The 20,429-nt window shown below is 39.9% G+C and overlaps 1 protein-coding gene across 3 annotated transcripts in view; it reads right to left on the reverse strand.

Annotated features, from left to right (window-relative positions):
- Nucleotides 1–20,429, reverse strand: part of LOC122649802 (sister chromatid cohesion protein SCC4) — an 89,853-nt gene that overhangs the window by 19,397 nt on the left and 50,027 nt on the right. For 2 of the 3 annotated variants that reach the window (XM_043843037.1, XM_043843039.1), the window contains 5 exons: nucleotides 18,435–18,581; nucleotides 6,432–6,521; nucleotides 6,205–6,329; nucleotides 2,385–2,605; nucleotides 1,379–1,503 (listed from right to left, as the gene is read on the reverse strand). In XM_043843037.1, the coding sequence (XP_043698972.1) occupies nucleotides 1,379–1,503; nucleotides 2,385–2,605; nucleotides 6,205–6,329; nucleotides 6,432–6,521; nucleotides 18,435–18,581 (708 nt within the window). The remainder of the gene's footprint in view (nucleotides 1–1,378; nucleotides 1,504–2,384; nucleotides 2,606–6,204; nucleotides 6,330–6,431; nucleotides 6,522–18,434; nucleotides 18,582–20,429) is intronic. The other variant, XM_043843038.1, reaches the window with a different exon arrangement.

Genomic DNA, 20,429 nt, shown 5'->3' on the forward strand with positions numbered 1-20,429 from the left:
GCCCTTGTATCACTTGAAGGCCATTGAAAGCCAGCCTATAGGGTTGCTGTCAAGGCCAGGGACTTGGTAAATTATTGGCCTCAGAGAGCTTACAGCCATGACCAATCTTAAAATCAGGTGTTTATGCCTAAAGGAAGTGTACATGCAGTATGGTTCTTGCGGCTTTGCCTTGGGTTTTATTCCTTTGATAATTTTTATCAGAGAATGAAAGACATTTGCCAGCCTATGAGCTTGTGGCAAAGGCCAGGGACTCGGTAAGTTTTGGCCTTAAAGAGTTTACAGTCATGAACAAGCTTAAAAACAGGTTTATAAATCTAAATCTTTAAGTGTATATCCGATGTGACTCTAGGGGTTTTGATTTAGAATTATCCCCTTAATAATTTTATCAAAAAAGGAAAAACATTAGACTATTCAGAATTTAACACCCAAATAGTATGCTAGAATTCATCAACAATCATCAATTTGTATGACTGAGAATGTACGTATTATGTTTCAATTAAGATTTTCCTTCCCTAAAAAAAAAATTTAACACCCCAAATGTTATCAATGTATACGATATAGCTCCTGATTAGCCATTGATTCCTGCCCCTATAATCAGTAATTTGTAAAATAAAAAATGGGAGTGTTTTTCCAAGCCTCTAGCAAGCTTCAGAATGGGCATTGTCCAGCCTAGTTTCCAAGTGAAAAATCAAACGTCGATTCTTTATGGTGTAATATAAGGTAAAAATGGATTTATTTGCTAGGCAAGGGGTTGTAAGACCTCCACTCTACGTTGGGGTTTCTATTCCTTTGTAAGTTGTAGCTAGAGCCCATACTTAGACTATTCAGAATTTAACACCCAAATAGTATGCTAGAATTCATCAACAATCATCAATTTGTATGACTGAGAATGTACTTATTATGTTTTAATTAAATTTTTCCTTCCCATAAAAAAAAAATTAACACCCCAAATGTTATCAATGTATACGATATAGCTCCTGATTAGCCATTGATTCCTGCCCCTATAATCAGTAATTTGTTAAATAAAAAATGGGAGTGTTTTCCCAAGCCTCTAGCAAGCTTTAGAATGGGCATCATCCAGCCTAGTTTCTAAGTGAAAAATCAAAAGTCTTTTCTTTATGGTGTAATATAAGGTAAAAATGGATTTATTGGCTAGGCAAGGGGTTGTAAGACCTCCACTCTGTTGGGGTTTTCATTCCTTTGTAAGTTGTAGCTAGAGCCCATAGTTGTATTGGGTTGGGGTTGAGGAGGAAGACTTTGTTGTTGTAATTGTATGCATTCTACCTCTATGTACTCCTTCCATCAATAAAAAATTGTTATTCATCCAAGAGAAAAAATGTAAAATAAAATTGGGGTGAGATAAAAATGGTTGACTTACCAATTCAATGTGATGTATGGATGACTGAGCATCAGCTAGCCTCTTCTGTAGATCATCCGCTTTTTTCCTCTCATATTCAGAGTTCGCCATTTCATTTCCCCTTTCACCCAGTTCTTGATACAAAGCTACAACACAAAGAGATTTGTTGATTCATCCTGTGTGTGTGTATGAGAGAGAGAGAGTCAAATACAACAATGACCCATTCATGCAAAAGGTCCCAATCTGAGGATCCTAAACCAATTAATTATGCACTTAATGACTAAACCATAAAGTTGAATTAGGAATGAGGGGCTGAATGAGCCTTCAGAACACCAAATTTACAACTTGGTTTTGATGCCCTGATTCAAGACATTTCTATGGGACAATGGACAACAGATTTTTATCCTAGAACATTTGGATGAAATACTTCTTCTTTGGGTTAAATGGCTGAAAGCCTGAAACTTTTTACCAAAATTTAAAATCAGGACCTGAAATGCTCAAAATTTTTTAAAGTGCCATTGAAGCAGGTTTATATGTTCAAGCTACATCCCATCTTGAAACTAGTCATATATAAGATTATTTAATTGTCCCCTATCCAGGCAGTAAGGTTCCAAAATTCCAATGTTGAGCCAAACAAAGGCAACACATCTTTCCAAGAAAATAGTAAAAGAAATTCCCTACAATTCAATAGACTAACCTTCCTCACATCATAGATACAGCCAACTAGGTTCCTATAAGATTAACTGGCACAATATTTGCTAACAGTTATTAAAACTGTTACATGTTAAACTGAATTTCTGTTCGGTGTCAATTTCTTTAACTCTCAGATTCTGACTATCCAAAATATAAGATGGAATGGGTGCTTACATATTGATCTGATTTTTTCCAGGGCATAGAAACTGTAGTTGGGAAATCAAGAGAATGTCACCAACCTGAGGTCTGTCATAAGAACCTTCGGGCACCTTGATGGTGCACCTTTCCTTCCCATGGTAAAAAACACTATAAATGCTAAAAGTATAATGTCTACCTGTCAAAACTGAAAGCACCCATATCTGAGTAGGAATATCATAAAGTGACTTTGCCAATGTCAAAGAGGACTTCAGAATCTCTCTGGCTTGTCCAGTGTCATGCAGGGCAAGTGCCAAACTCCCAAGGATTGTCAAATACTGTGAAACAAGTTGAATATTCCCCAAATGTTGATGTGTGATCCTCAGCCCACTAGCCAGCCGAATTCTGCATTTCAGAGTTCTCTGGAGTAAGAATGGTCATATTCACTAAGATGCTGAAATCTTAAATATAACAAACATGTGGCAGTTTTTTCTAGTGTTTAGAAATCCACAGTGCAAGAGTCCCATTGTATGAGGCCAGTTTTTTCTAGTGTTTAGAAATCCAAATTCCACAGTGCAAGAGTCCCATTGTGTTAGGCCAGTTTTTTCTAGTGTTGAGAAATCCACAGTGCAAGAGTCTCATCGTGTGAGGCATACCATAGTGCTTGCCTCATGTTGAAGAGCTGCAGTGTATGTTTTGTTCAAAAATAATATTCTCATCAGAAGAGACAGTTTTATAAATTCCTCTTCCTTTTGAATAGTTTATTTTGACACACCATTACAATGCATAACATACAGTTCTCAAATCTTTGGCATTCTATTCGACAATAAGAGAAATCCATCCGGTTTTTTTTTTTTTTTCAGATTATTTATATTTGGTTATTTTCCTAAGAAGACTCTGTAGGAATGCCATTCCCAAAAATGAGTTTTTGCTTGCTTCCTCCCAAGAAAAGGAAAAGCAATCCAAGGGATAATTATGGGAATATGTTTCCCCATGAAATGTGCCCAAAAGGAAAGATGGGAAACCCATTTCCATACTTTTCCCTTCTCATGCATCTTCCCTGGGAAAGCAACCAAACACAACGTTAAGGAATGCGTCACTGTCCAGCAATAAAATAAAAACGGAGGTAAACTCTGGAAAAGAAAATTTTCCTTATGAAAGAAAGCTGAATTTTACCCTGGGTTATTTTGCTGGGTGAGTAACCAAGCACAAAATTAAGGTAACTGTAAAATCTTACTTTTCCCTTCTCCCTCGTGGTTGTGCGAAGAAATGCTGTGTGAGCTCCATGGGCAAGGACCATGGGATCTTGGCCTCCATATGCGGGGGAGTATTGATGTATACATTGATGCTGCCCGACCAAACAGTTCGAGCTTTTAAGTTAAATGGTAGCGAAAACGGTAGGATATTTAAAATGGCCTGCTCTACGGTTGAAGTCACTTAAGACAAAGGTACAGGCCCCAAAGATTAGAGAGAACGAGGGAGGAAATAAGGGGATCGATTCAGTATATATGGGTTGCACCTATCACTAGAACCGAACATATCGGCAAAGGATAAACAGAAAATAAAGAAGAGAACAAGGAGGAAGGAAGAAGGAAATAAAAGAATAGAAAAGAGAAGAAGGTCTCACAGGGGGAGGGGAGAGAAAGAACAAGAGATGAGAGAGAGAGAGGGGAGATCACACATGCCACTTAGTAATCTAATATCTTGAGGCAGTATATCGGATTCTGAGATATTTAAAATCAGCTTCAAGAAAAGGCATTCTGTTCTCCAACAATAGTAATCTGAAGTTGGAATCCTTTACTGATGCTGATTGGGCAGGCTCTGTTGATGATCATCGCTCAACCTCAAGATATTGTACATTTCTAGGAGGGAATCTGATCGCGTGGTGAAGGAAGCAAGAAGCAATCTGTAGTGCAGATCGAGTGCAGAAGCAAAGTACAGAGCAATGGCACAGGGTATCTGTGAACTCATTTAGCTCAAAGTATTACTGGCTGATCTAGGAGTGACTCACGAGGGACCTATACGTCTTCAGTGTGACAATAAGGCTGCAAGCAGTATAGCCCATAATCCAATTCAAAACAATAGGACCAAGCACATTGAAATTGAGAGACACTTCATCAAGGAGAAACTTGAAGAAGGCTTGATTTGCATTCCACTCGTCACTTTAGAAGATCAACCAGCTGATGTATTCACAAAAGCATTGACATCTAAGTCATTCCATCCTATTGTATCCAAGTTGGGCATGAAAGATATCCATGCACCAACTTGAGGGGGGAGTGTTAAGGATAAGGGTTACGTATCCATCTAGATTCAATGTATGTAGAGGTGACTGTATTGTGACTCAGCATACCGTATTTGTAATCCGTATCCAATCTATAAATAATAAGGGCCTCTGTCACTATTGACAAGCCAATCTATTCTCCCTAATCTCTTCTTCTCAACTGTACTCATAGTAAACTCAATTTCAAAGGAGTTTGATTTATACTGACCATGAAGCCTTCAAATTTCTCAATTCCCAAAAGAAGTTGAATTTCATTCCATTATCAAATCTACTCCCACGATAGGCATTACAAGCATATATAAAGAAAAATATAAGAAACTTGAAATTGTAATTTATTTCCTAGTATCTAACTCTAGCTAAAACTCCATAATTAAAAATTACAAAAAAAAAATAAAACATATAAATTCATAAAATCCTAAAATATCCTACCAAACCCAAATCCTAATTCGGGCCTGATTCTCAGTATGGACGGCCAGACTAGTCAAGCTGGTTCAGCCATGAAATTGCATAAAAAAAGGCAAAGTTAATTGCAATAACAATTTGTGCATCCTAAAACCTTCTCATCTACAACATACGTTTATTTTGAACATGTTGGTTAACAAAGAATGCTCGGAGCCAAAGAAGGCAGCACCAACAGTGCAGCCACAGGAAGAGCTGAAAGAATCAACACAAGAGGAAGATTGCTCCGGTGTGGTACAACAAGTAATGGTAAAGGGGTATGATTAATATGGGTGAAGCAACAAAAGACTCTATTGTAGTGATGGATATTCTACATATTGAGTTTGTTATTCCCCATATATTTCAAGACAGGGGTACACCATCAATGTTTCATCTTCCGAACTTGATTTGTGATACTAGTGTGGAGCATGAGTCATTTCTCTATTTCGGCTTCTATAAAACTTGAGGAAGATTTTTTTTTAACTGAGGGGGAATTGATGCAGTTGCACTATGCATCAACCTGTATGGAGACCTATATCCAAGCTTGAGAGGCTCATATGATGTTGGTGGCAGTTCAATAGGCTGAAATTGACCTTTAGGAAGTTATAAGCTGGGCCTTTTATTTTTTTGGGGCATCATTGTAATGGGCCTAATTTATAAGCCCATAAAGTGGGGATAAAGTTAGTACACGGAATTAGTAGTTACATGGTTGAGTTAGATTAAAATACTTAATAGCGAGATAAAGTTTTGTTTTGAGTTTATCTACTTTATTGAGTCCGTAAGTATGATTCGGATTCCTTTTATAAGTTAATTTAGGTGGTCTTTATAAACGTAATACAACCCCATCAATTAAGGATAATTTGAGTAAAGAATGAGTGTTTTTAAGAGTTTTGGTGTTGTTGAGCTGGGGATTGGTATCCCAAATCTCCTTTCTTCTCTTCTCTTTTGTTCTCTTCTTCTCTCTTCTTCCTCCTACGAAGATCGATTTCATCTCCTATCCCTCCCCTTCCATTGAACTGATTTCTTCTCTCAACAATATAGTTGCTTCCTTTATCTTAGATTTGATCATTGGGCTTGCTTGCATCTGAGATCCATAATCTGAATGTTCAGATTGCATCAACCAATCCAAAAGGTCCCATTCTAATGGACATCTCAGAGTGGCCACATCATCCAGTTATAGTTACGCAGCCACATCAGTGAAATATAGCAAGTCACTTGCAAAGAAATTTGGGTGATTCTTTGAAAGGGCGAACCACCCTTTATTGGGAGAAAGGATTAACAAAGAATTGATAACCCATACCGTGCTTCTTGTAGGTTATGTTGCTTCATCAGTAGAAGGCCATACGCAAAAAGAACAGCAGTTTTCTCTCGTACTCCGTCAAAAGAATCCATTATTCTGTAAACTGGTCCAATTAAATCCAGCGCCTGAAAAAGCAAAATTATATTCATCAATAATTCTACACTGCAGAGATGAGAATTAACTACAAGAGGGAATTACAAAAAGCAAAAGAAACCTATGAATTTCACCTGGGAAGAGGATTCAGCATCACCAATGCAGATATAAGAGACAGCTGCATAGACTTGGCACATAGCTTGCAGTGATTTACTCTCTGTTAGCTGAAAACAAAGAACCCTCATTAAGAATCTATATATATCTAAGATCACATATGGGAACAATTCTAATTCTGAGGACTCTCAATTCTGAGCCAATTCTAGAATTACAATCCTAGCTGAAATTTCCTGGATTAGAGAATCATGGATGGATGCACAACAATAGCGCATTGATTCTTTCTCCAAAGTGGACCCAATTGACCATGGCATGGCAATTGTGGTAGTGAGCCCCACATTTGAAACGGGCCACATTGTCATTTTACTCCAATATGAATTCAAATTCTTCAGCCCCAATAGAACTACTACTCCAGAATTGGAGAATAGGCCAAAACTTCATTTTCCAGGATTCTAGAATTGACTAGAAAATGTTGCCCCAATCCACCAATTCTAGTTCTTGCCCTCAATTGAGAATTAGAATAGTATTTTAAAGTGCAAATATGGTCAAAGTATTTAAAACAGCTACATCCCTTTGTTATTCATTATTTCAATATCATCATTCATTGTGTTTTATAATTTCAATATTATCATTCATATCCTTGCAACAACAACAACAACAACTCAGCCTTGTCCCAACTAAATGGGGTTGGCTAATGGATCCCAGACGAAACATAATTGATAATATAAAATAAAGGGAAGGAGCACACAACAATGACACAAACTCTAGGGCATCGACCCAACTTAGCTACGAACCGCATCATAACTGCTCAACATTGATCCCCAGACCTCAAGTATGGAGTGTATTACAACAAATGCATCACAACATCATAGCCCAACTAAATGGGGTTGACCAAGTGGATCTTCGCTCTCCAATCAGCTCTATCTGGAGTCATACAAGGAGCAAGGCCTAAGCTATGTCTTTCATCACCACTTCTCTTGTGGTTATGGTTATCTTAGGCCTGCCTCTAGCTCTTTTGGTTCCCTCAAGCTGCATCAGGTCGCTCCTTCAAACTAGGGCATCTGATGGCCTCCGTTGAAAATGGCCATGCCACCTCAAAAAACTCTAAGTTTATCATGAATCGGGGCTACTCCCAATCCAGCTCTAATATGGTCATTCCTTACTTTATCCTCCCTAGTTTTCCAGCACATCCATATCAACATCCTCATCTTTGCAACACCAATTTTATTTATATGACACTTCTTCACAGCCCAGCATTCCACACCGTATATCATAGCTGGTCTAATGACAGTCCTATAAAATTTTTCTTTAAGCTTTGGAGGGATCCGCTGATCACATAGAACTCTGAATGCACTTCTCCACACTATTTTAATCCTCTGGGCCACGTCGTCTTCTATGTCCCCCTTCTTGTTTACAATTGATCCTAGATATTTAAAATAATCACTTTGTGGGATTTCCCTCTCACCAATATTCACCACCTCATTATCCGTCCCAGTGTTGCTAAAGTTACACCATTCGGTCTTAGTTCTACTTATCTTCAGGCCTTTTGACATGTCCTTGCAGTTTAACAAAATAAAGATCAATAAGGACTTAATAACATAAATAAAAGGAGATCAATGAGATGTCCATTGATGCCTCCATACCCTCTTAAGGATCAAAAAGTGTACCTAATGAAGTGGATCCGACCCAGCTAGGCCTTTATGAGCCAAGTCTATTGATGTGGATCAGAATTAGTCCTCATAAGCCCAATATTATTGGTCTTAATAGGTCAGGCCTAAGGCCAATATTAGGCCAAGCCTAGTCCATGTGTGGAAGGAATCTTTAGAAGTATGTTTCATTGCCAATAAAAGAGGTTGCAATGTCAAAAGGGAGACACCATTGCCAACAAAGAAGGGTCCATTGTCAATGTTAGGTGGGAGTTTGGTAAATGTTTGGTGGGAGTTAGGGACATGTTTTGTGGGTGTTAATTGATGTATTTCTTAAATGTTTTTTGTTAGCTTATATAGGGTGTAAGAGTCATAGAGCTCACAACAAGAATTTTGTGAATGAAGATTGCCTTTGTTTAATACCATTGAGCTGTGAGAGACCATGTGTGGTGAGATGTCATAGGGTTAGTGAGAGGCTGACCTAGGACATAAGTCAGAGGCCTTGGTTATAGTTCCCCATATCCCTTTCCTTCCTTCGTCTCTATTCCTTCTTCTTCCTTGTTTCTAATTCTGTCTTCTATTATGTAATAAATTCTGTTCAAATAATACGAATCGATCTTAAACCGGTTAAGATAAACCAGTGGGAGATCAATTGCAACAGAATCGTTGGACAATAAAATCCAAAACAGAATTTATTACATGATAGAAGACAGAATTAGAAACAAGGAAGAAGAAGGAATAGAGACGAAGGAAGGAAAGAGATATGGAGGAATATAACCAAGGCCTCTCACTAACCCTATGACATCTCACCACACACACTCTCTCACAACTCAATGGCATTAAACCAAGACAATCTTCATTCATAAAATTCTTGTTGTGATCTCTATGACTAAAAAACAAAGGTCGTACCTAGGGCACAAGGCTCCCACGTTTAGCAGGGTCTGGGGAGGGTCAAATGTATGCAGCCTTACCCTTGTTTCCAGAGAGGTTGTTTCCAGGATTTGAACCTGTGACCAAGTCTTAATTGGGCTTATGAGTACTAATTCTGATCCACATCAATAGACCTGGCCCATGAAGTCTTGGTTGGGTCGGATCCACTTCACCTCTTTTTTCAGTCAGTCTTCTCTCAAAATAAAAAATAAGCATACAAAGTTCATTTCCTAAAGAGAGTTATATAAAGCTCATTTATTCATTCACTTGCCGCTTCTACAAAGTTCATTTACCTGCGCATTTGCCACTTCCCTAATTTTGGGAAATTTGAGAAGAAAAATGAGCAAACCTAATGATGCAGTAGCATTATCATGGCTGAACCAGCATGACTTGATCTGGAAACCAAGACCAACACGAACCTGTCCCAAAACTAGCTTTTGGACCAATGGGGGTTGGTAGGAGATAATATTGTAATATTTTACTTTATTCTGTTTTATTTAGGGGAAGATCAAGGTACTAAAACTCGGAACTCGGCACCAACTCAGTCCCTTGAAAAACCGAGTCGAGTCAAGATCTCGCCGAGTTGGTGCATTTTTTTTTTCCGACTCGAAACCTCAACTCGGTGGGTTTTAGGCCTAGTTTGGGTCTGAAACTTGGTATTCAGCCTATTTTAGGCCATTTAAATACAATGGCATTATCAGATTTTGCAAAAACAAAGTCCAAATAGGAGTTATGTACCGGTCAAACTTAATTTGGTGTGCACAAATGCTGTCAAAATCGCTCTGAATGAAAATATTTTCCTGGACATCAAAACAAACGAATATTTTACAGCACTTTTGGTTTTTAGCAATGTTTTACCATATTAAGATTTATGGAATTTTTAGATTTGAGAAAAACCCCAGCATTAGAAAATTGAAAATTGCACCCACCGCCGAAAATCCAATTTTTGTTCTTGACCTGGGGGGTTGACTTTTTTTCCTTTTTGGAATTTTATTTTTTAACTATTTTTATTGGATTCAAATAGGGGGGTATTTGCTTATTTATGAATAACTTTCATTTACTTAAATGATATTAGGCGTAAATAAATGTCTGTCTTAGTTTCTGGCCTAAATAAGTGTATGTATACCAAGGTTTGCATAAATAGGTGTCTATATACCAAGATTTTCCACCAAGATCTCGAGATCTGGCACTCATATAGAGGAGTTTGGGTCGAGATTCTCGAGATCTTGAGAACTTGGCGAGATCTCAAGATCTCAGTGGAGTTGTTGCACTTTTGCAACTCGTATGCCAACTCGTCTCGGTTTCTCAAAAAAAAAAAGAGAAACTCGCCGAGATCCGGCGAGATCTCGCGAGTTCTCGAACTATGGTGAAGATTACGTAGGAAAATAGTTTCCATTTTTTCAGTTTCCTAAATTGGATCAGTTTCTATTTTCTGTTTTGGGATGGAGTCTTTTATTCGAATTAATATGCATGTAACCAACACAATTAGCAATGGGATGAAATTTGATTTTGGTTGGTTCTTCGCGAGTTTGCGGTGGTTAAGTTGTGAAGCTGTACTGCCATTGCCTTACTTCTTTTTCTACCCTTGTTATATCCTTCTTCTTTATTCCAGGTACGAGTCCCCTTCTCTCTTCCCCTTCCTTTTCTTTGTTTTCTTATTCCTTGTATCCCATTCTCATCTTCTTCTCACTTCTATTTTCTTTCCCTTTTTGAGTTTCTGGACCACACCATACATGATCCTGCTCTAGCGGTACCACTGTCCTCCCCCAAATCAAGTTCGATCTCCCCCAATCCTCCTCCTCATCTTTTGGATGTGAACAGGCCTACCCTAGACAAATTCAACGCCAGAGTTTCACCTTCTAAAACCCCCTATGCTTAGAGAACCCAGCCTGGAATCTCAGCTGGTCTTTCTAGTACCACCAAGTATGATTTCAGCATTAAAATATTAACTTCTCGGTATTTTTTTCAGGTGGTTATGAATTCGATTCTAGAGGGTAGGTGTTGGAATGCATATCCTGAAATTTCACTTCAATAAGGCTTATGATGAGAGGGTTCTCTCATCCGGAACTGGTCAGGTTTACTGCCCCTGATTTCGGTCGAGGGGTTGAAGACAACCTCCCTACGTAATAAACTAAAGCCCTATTATCTATATTTACCTATGTTGTAATATGGGTCCAAGGGTAAATCTGTCCATGGGGGTATTCTGGTATGTGGGTTTCAGTCCCACATTGCTTAGTTATATTTTTGTCATATGATTTCAATACTATAAATAAAGGCTGGGCTGTGATCACATTGATCAAGCCAGTATTCATGGAATTCCACATGGTATCAGAGCCAAAAATATTCCGGGGATATGGTAAGTAAAATTTTTTCGTTTTTTTCTCTCTTCTTCTTTTTCTTTTCCGCCATTCTGCCCTAAAACCACCCACCGCCAGCCCCTCCACACTTCCGCCAACCACCAATACCCACCACCAGCCACCACCAACACTCCACCGCCGACCACCACCGGCCCTCTCCCTTTCTCCCGCCACCTCCGCAGGTCCCTCCCTCCTTTTCCGCCACCTCTACACACCTCGGGAGGGCCTCCACATTGTTCGATTGTTTTTCCATCCCTTGGTAGTGAGTTGACTCCCACCAGGGGTTCGTTTTTTCCCCTATACATATTCTGATTTTTTTTTGGGGATTTGTCTCTGCCTATTTTTCTCCAGCCACCATGCCTGACGAGTCTGAGATCACGACTGCTTCGACAGGTTCTGACGATTCCAACCAGCAGGACTTTGTTCCCTTTCCGGTGAATCCCATAAAGTTGAATGGCAGCAATTATCTTCTGTGGTCTCATTCCTGTTTATTTGCTATTGGTTCCCGTGGGCTCTCTGGTTATATCACGGGCACTAAGGTCAGGCCTACAGAGGCTGGATCGGCTTAGGATCGATGGATGAATTTCAATTTTTTGGTGATGTTCTATTTGGTTAATTCCATGGACCAGACCATTGCTGGTCGTTATCTACTCCTTGACACCGTTGCGAAAATTTGGAAGACGGCTCATGACACATACTCTCAAGTTGGGAATGCAGCCCAATGCTATGAACTCCGTCAGAAGCTCCATACTACCAAGCAACTGGAGTTGTCTCTGTCCCAATATTACAATACCATGTGCACACTATGGCAGGAATTGGATTTTTTGGGCACATTTAAGGCTACCACAGATGTTGACGCGACGGCCTTCAGGAAGTGGGAGGATGGTCTACGGCTGTTTGATTTTTTGGCCGGCCTCAACATTGAATTTGATAATATCAGGTCCAATACTTTAAATCGGGATCCTCTTCCCTCTTTGGAGCAGGCCTATGCCATACTTTCTGCTGAGGACACGAGGCACACTGCCATGGTTCATCCTGTCACTCAGGAACGGTCAGCCTTTGTTTCTGGTTCTCAATCTTCCCGTGGAAACTCCTCTCGTCCTTCTCCTACTGATTGGCCATCTAGTGATCGCCCGCCTATTAAATGCGATCATTGTGGGAAGGACTGGCACACTAAGGACCGATGTTGGAAACTTCATGGTCGTCCTGCGGATACTCGTGGGCGTGGAAGGGGGGTTCCAATCGGCCTAGTTCCTCTCGTGCTAATCAAGTTGCCACTGAAGATCCATCTGAACAGTCTCTTTCTTCTGTAATGGCTGAGTTGCACAATCTGCGGGATATGATGAATCGCTTGGACACATCTTCTTCAGCATCTGTATCTCCTTCCATGGCGGCTTCGGCTTTGTATCTACCTACTCCTTCCAATGCACCTTCTTCCACAGGTATTTCTTTTGGTGGGAATTGTACCTCGGTCATGCCTGACTCTTGGGTTATTGACTCAGGAGCAACCGACCATATGACAGGTTCTTCCTCTGTTTTTACCACATATACTCAAGGATTTAAGTCTCGGACCATATCGTATCGTCTCAGTATCGGTCGTGGTCGATACAATACGGGCCGAGACGTTTCTTTTTTTTTTTAACAAGTAAATGTCTCGACTGTATCGAGACGTATCGACCGAGACATACCGATACGATACGATACGATCGATACAACCGAGAGTTTTTAAAAATGTTATTTTATTATATTTAAAAAAACGATACGTATCGAGTCGTCTCGATATGTATCGATATGTATCGACCGATACATAACGATACATATCGAGACGACTTGATACGTCTCAATACGTATCGTTACTTAAAACCCACATATCCATTTCATTTCTGAAAACTAGAAAGTCGAACTTTGAGCAGGCTGGCGAAAAAAGCCTCTTTCTAGCTTTGAGAAGCCCTTCAAAAAACACATTTAAACTTGGTTTTTGGGTAAGATTTGTTGAGGGCTTTCAATCCTTTGCCAAAAACGACCCTAAAGCTGGTGAAATCACATCATTTGGTGCATCTAACAGCCCACATTTGAAATCAAAAGCTGTTCTTGAAGGGAAAGGTAAGTTTCTTGGAAAAAAACTTGATTCTTTTGCTTAAATCTTTGATTTTTGGTATGTTTTTTGGTATGAATCAAAGGGAATATGTTAAACTAACATAGAAATTGCATACTTTGTATACATTTACAAAGATTTGACTTCAAATCCATGTTTCTTTGGCATTTTTTACCCAAAACCGAAAATTCCTTCTTTAAAATGATTTTTTTATTTATTTTCTTCTTAAATTTAAAACAAATGCTAATGTATATAGTATATGTAGGACATTATGTATAGATTTATGACATCCCAACAAGAATACAAGATTATACATTTACCCTTAAATCTGTATTTTTTTTAATTTTTTGGGTATTTTCTGGATTTATAAAATACTTAAAAAATGACAAAAATCATGATTTTTCCATCTATACTCTTTCATTATAGTTTGATAAAATGTGTAATTGGCTGAAATAGAAGAGAAGAGTTAGATTCATATATGTAATACATTATGTCATTTTTTTTTCATTATTTGAAAAATTAAATAATGTGTAACTAGTTGTAGAAAATATAAAAATGTTTAAATATTGTTTAGGGCAACTTTGCTAGGTAGTAAATACATGAAAATGATGCACTTTCTATGTTAGTTTAATCTTTTACAACAATTTCAAAGTGCCGCACTTGTCTGGTTATTGATTATTCACAATTCTTAGTATATATGCATGATATATGACACAAATTGTTTGTTTATATTGTTTTTTGTGTCCAAAAGTGTATTTTCATGTGTATTTTGATCATTTTCATGCGTTTCTGCACCGATCGATACGTATCTCCGATACGATACGATACGTATCTCCGATACGATATACTCCGATACAATACGATACGTCTCTTAAAATCGCCTGACCGATACGATACCTGATACCGATACTTAAATCCTTGCATATACTCCTCTTTCAGGCCAGTCAAAGGTTCGAGTTGCTGATGGGTCTCTTTCTTCTATTTCTGGGAAGGGATCCGTTCAGTGCTCCTCCTCTGTCACTCTTTCCTCTGTTTTACATGTTCCTAAGTTTACTACTAACTTGCTGTCCATTAGTAGTCTAACTAAGGATTTGAACTGCAAAGTAATATTTTTTCCAACTCATTGTTTATTTCAGGATTTGGAAACGGGCAATACAATTGCATGTGGTAAGGTGGTTGGTGGTCTGTACGTACTTGAAAATTCCCGGACAGCATTGACATCACAGCCGGCATCTTCTAGTTTTGATTCTGCATTGCTTGAGTTAAATAATTGGCATCGTCGTTTGGGCCATCCCCCGATTGGGGTTTTATATACTTTATTTCCTAGTCTGGTAAAACAATGTAATAAACACAATTTTTCTTGTGATGATTGCACTTTGGCAAAGCAAACTCGGAGTATTTTTCCTATTTCAGACAACAGAAGTTTGACTCCTTTTGGTTTAATTCATTCTGATGTTTGGGGCCCTTCCCGTTGTGTTTCTACCTCTGGGTTTAGATGGTTTGTCACATTTATCGATTGTTTTAGCCAGACGACTTGGGTATATTTGATGCATAGCAAGAGTGATATGTTCAATTGTTTTATGTTATTCCACAAAATGGTCCAGACCCAGTTCGATGCCAAGGTGAAGATTCTTTGCTCAGATAATGGCAAGGAATATATAGATGGTGCTTTCCGTTCCTATTTGGACGGCCATGGGATCATACACCAGACTTCTTGTGCTGATACTCCCACTCAAAATGGAGTGGCTGAACGCAAGAATAGACATCTACTGGAGGTAGCTCGTTCCCTTATGTTCACCATGTCTGTCTCTCCTCGTTTCTGGGGTGACGCCGTGCTTACAACTACTTACCTAATCAATCGACTTCCATCTCGTGTCTTGGGTGGCCGCTGTCCCTTGGAGATGTTGGTTGGCACATCCACCTTTATGGTGCCCCCAAAAGTGTTTGACTGTGTTGTGTTTGCATGAAATCACCACGTCCATGGTAAGCTTGATCCCAGAGGATTACGGTGTATTTTTCTTGGTTACTCACCGACTCAGAAGGGTTATAAATGCTACCATCCTCCTACCAGAAAGGTGTAGGTTACTATGGATGTTGTCTTTCGGGAGTCGAAGGCTTACTTTCCACCGCCGGTACCTCTGCAGGGGGAGACTCAAAGTAATGAAGAGGTCCCGCTGATTGCTCCTTTAGATGTTGAGATACCAACCATTGAAGATGTTTCTATTGAACTAGAAGATGGAGTTACAAGTCAAGAACAAGAAGTGGGACAGATTAAGCAACAGGTGCAAGGGGAGAGACATGTGAAACAGAAATACACTCGGGGAACTTATTTTCCTACAGATGGTCCTCGGTACAAAGAGAAAGAAACCACCACTGCTGCACCACCTACGCAATCGGCATCTGTTCCTACTCCAAATCTTGCTCCTAGTCATACTTCGGGTAAGCCCCCTCTTGATCCTAGTCTTGATTTACCCATTGCTGTTCGCAAACAAAAAAGAAGTTGCACTCAGCATCCTATCTCAAACTTTGTGTCCTGCAACTCTCTAACTCCTACCTTTCATGCTTTCATATCCTCTTTGTCCTCTGTCTCTATACCTAACACTTGGCAGGAAGCAATAGCCGAACCAAAATGGAAGGAGGCAATGAATGAAGAAATGCTTGCCCTTGCAAAAAATCAGACCTGGGATTTGGTAAGTTCTCCACATGGGAAGAGGCCTGTTGGCTGTAAATGGGTCTTTGTTGTGAACCACAAGGCTGATGGTTCTGTGGAAAGATACAAGGCGAGATTAGTCACCAAAGGGTTCACTCAAACCCAAGGAATCGATTATCAAGAGACTTTTGCTCCTGTAGCGAAGATGAATACTGTACGGGTCATCATTTCTTGTGTTGTAAATCAAGGATGGGAACTTCAACAACTCGATGTGAAGAATGCCTTCCTACATGGAGACTTGAAAGAAGATGTCTACATGGAGGTACCCCCGGGTTCTACCTCCTTAGAGACTCAAGGGAAAGTGTGCAAGTTAAAGAAGGCCCTGTATGGTCTGAAGCTGTCCCCAAGGGCTTGGTTTGGCCGATTCCACAAGGCTATGATCACATATGGGTATAAGCAAAGTAATGCAGACCACACATTGTTTGTTAAGAGAGTGGGACAGCAAGTTACCTTTTTGATTGTCTATGTTGATGACATTGTAATTACAGGCAGTGATGCACATGAGATTCAGAAGCTGAAAGCTTATTTGGGCACGGAGTTTGAAGTCAAGGATTTGGGCAAATTGAGGTACTTCCTAGGGATTGAGGTTGCCTATTCAGCTAAGGGCATATCTCTCTCTCAAAGGAAATATACCTTGGATTTATTGAAAGAAACAGGGATGCTTGGGTGTAAACCAGCAGATACCCCTCTGGAGCCCAATACACATTTGAAGAATAAGGAAGGTGAGCCAGTGGACAAAGGAAGCTATCAGAGGTTAGTGGGTCGATTGATTTACCTCTCACATACCCGGCCAGCCATCACCTTTGCTGTAAGCCTTGTCAGCCAATACATGCATGATCCTCACTCTTCTGGAAGCAGCATACAGAATTCTCCATTACCTCAAGTCAGCTCCGAGGAAAGGAGTATTGTTCTCTCCACACAGCCATCTCCGGATAGAGGCGTACACTAATGCAGATTGGGCTGGCAGTCCTGATGATAGGAAGTTCACATCTGGATATTGCACATTTGTTGGAGGTAATCTAACTACTTGGAGAAGCAAAAAACAAGCTGTTGTGGCTCGATCTAGTGCTGAAGTTGAATTCCGAGCTATGGCACAGGGTATTTGTGAGCTCCTTTGGCTCAAGGGGCTTCTTCAAGACTTGGGGATGAGTGCTAATCTCCCTATGCGACTCTACTGTGACAGCAAGTCAACAATCAGCATTGCTCACAACCCAGTCCAACATGATCGGACCAAACATGTTGAGATTGACCGGCACTTCATCAAAGAGAAGCTGGAACAAGGAATTATTTGTATTCCATTTATTCAGTCTAGTGAACAGTTGGCTGATATCCTTACCAAAGGAATCAGTACAAAATTGTTCTTTCCTACTGTTAGCAAGTTGGGCATGTTTGATATGTATGCACCAACTTGAGGGGGAGTGTTGTAATATGGGTCCAAGGGTAAATGTGTCCATGGGGGTATTCTTGTATATGGGTTTTAGTCCCACATTGCTTAGTTATATTTTTTTCATATGATTTCAATATTATAAATAAAGGCTGGGCTGTGATCACATTGATCAAGCCAGTATTCACGGAATTCCACAACCTAAAAGCCCCTCAGTTCTTAGTTTGTCTCATTCATATCCATCGTTGGTTCCCAGATATACTCTCTACTAAAAAATTGTGTCTAAAACATTTGTGTCCAGTTAAGTCCCCACATTCCTGAAATTCACAATAGTTACAGTTTTGCCACTATGCTCTTAAAATGAGCTATCTATTAGTCTTGTGGACCCATAAGTGATCCCAAAACAGGGTTTTGAGACTTGGGATTGCATCACCCAATCCTTGGAATACAGGACTTCTTACATTCTCCATTATACCTACATAAAAATAAATACAGAGCTATCGAAGTACAATGATCGATGGATTTAATTTAGTCCACTGGGCAATTACAGTCATTTGATTACCAATGTTTAAGATATGCAGGACCTAAGGAGGCACAGTTGGGAAAGCAGGGAATTCCCATATTATGAACATTATCCGAAGATTTCTTGCATACAAAATATTACATCATGTCAATCGAGACAAATGAATGAGCAAGCAAGCATCCGGCTTAAGCACAATGAACTCTGGCTACTGAAATATTACAAAACATAGGTACTGAAAATAAAAAATAAAAGAACTGATTTCAGTCAATTCTCTACCATACATTCAGTGCTTGTATTCTAAAAAAACAAATATAAGTTATTCAAACAAGAATTCATAACTTAGTTAACATAAAGAAAAGAAGACCTAAAACAACATACCTTTGCTGCTTCAGTAAAATGAAAAGCTGCTTCACTAAAACAACCCAGGGAATGAGCATACTGTCCCCTAAGAATCTCAAAAATGCTCTCACATCCCTGTAATATTGTTGGAAAGCTAACAAGCCAATTTTTCATCTGCACCAATGCCTGCATCATACGCAGATCACCTTCACCGTATTAGTCATAAGAATATATAGTGTTCAAGCATGAGGCAACACAGTAGGGACTCAAATATCAGGCTGGTATTCTACCAAATTTCTAGAAGTCTAATTAATTTCAGCAGCTGAGCTGAAATCCAGTTTGGTCAACGTCAACTAAAATTTAACTAAGTAAAAGCAAAGTGATGTTTACCTAAACATATTGGAAACTTTTAAGAAGACAAAGTGATCTACTGAACCTGGACCCTCAATATTGCAGTTGAATGAGTCACTGGAAATGCAGCATATCAAGCGAAACCACATCAATATGTAAGAGCAGGGGGGCGGCTAAAGGTTTTAACCCATACCAAATTGTATCAGTCAATGAACATGTATCCCAATGTATGTGATAAGTTTCTAGAAGTCTAAAAGATTAGGTTCAAAAATTCAATTTTAAAACCAGAATCGCAGTGAAGGGGGGAAAAACCAGAGTTCGAAGAAATCCAATAAGTAACAATCAACAACACGGAATGAAATTCTGGTTGAAGGTCATATAAATGTTCTATAATAACAACATGATGTAGCCAACCCCATTAGTAGGGATAAGGCTGAGTTGTTGTTCTTGTTGTGAATAACTCCGCAAAATCTGACTGAGATCTAATGATAAGATCTGTAGCTGTAAACATATCTATTCTCTCTACGATATGGGATAGCTCAAAGCCCGATGGTTGGTTAAACAGGAACGAAAAGGAATAGAAAAATATCGGGGGAGGGTGGTCTATGATCACAGCTGAGAAACCAGGAGTTCTTTCATGGAGCTCTTCCTTCACCGGGAGAGACTGCTCGTAGATCAGCTCAATTACCATTTAGTGGTTTTTGCTTTCCCCTTGGCGGGTGTTTGCACATCTGCATTTTTTCTATGCCCTCTCCCTTCAGGGCTGGGAGCCGACTGCTGGAAGAGGCTTTCCCGATAGCTTTGCCCTTTCTTTATCCCCCCCCCTCTCCTCATCAGTTGAGCGTGTATGCACACCTTTCCTTTTCCAACCTAATTCATTCTATAGGGATTACCTAGCAGTCGAGTAATAACCTCGATCTGTATCCAAATGAAAGAAATGAAAGTGAACGTATGAAAGAAAAGAGAATGTGAAATGCTTTCGCCACCGCCGCAACCAGCCAGTCGCTATGCCCTCACCGCCGGCTCCTTTAGCTGCCAGTGCTGCCTCTTTTTCTCGCCGCGACCTACAGTGCCTTTCCGCCTGTCTCTCTTGTCAGTGCCTCCGCGACTTGCCTAGGTCGCTGCGCCTTTCTTCTTGTCTTTTTTTTTCTCTGGTTATTGAGTGGTCCTTCACTATGGTTGATGATCCTACTAGTGCTACCTCCATTGGTGTGCCCTCTACTGGTACGACTGAGGGGCACTCACTTGGTCACTCAAATAACATTGGGCATCACACTCTCAAACCGGGACCCATCAAACAGCATGGTCAGAACTACCTTACCTGGTCCCGGGCATGTCTTCTCACACTCCGGGGACACAATTACTCTGGCCTCATTACAGGAGGCATTCCAAAGCCAATGGATCCTACTACCGCTTCTACATGGTCGCCCAACGATGCACTGGTTAAATCTTTCCTGCTCAATTCTATGGAGCTCTCTGTCAGTCCCACCTCGGTTCTCTATAATTCTGCCAAGGAACTAAGGAATGCAATTTGCCAGACCTATTCACAGGTAGGGAATTATGCCCAGATTTATGAGATACGACGTCAGGTCTGTAGCACTACTCAGAAGGAGCTTTCCCTCACTGCCGACTATTCTGCCATGGCCATCCTTTGGCACCAGATAGACTTTATCATCTCGTTCC

The sequence above is a fragment of the Telopea speciosissima genome, chromosome 2 (genome assembly GCF_018873765.1).
Source record: "Telopea speciosissima isolate NSW1024214 ecotype Mountain lineage chromosome 2, Tspe_v1, whole genome shotgun sequence".
Taxonomy (NCBI): Eukaryota; Viridiplantae; Streptophyta; class Magnoliopsida; order Proteales; family Proteaceae; genus Telopea; species Telopea speciosissima.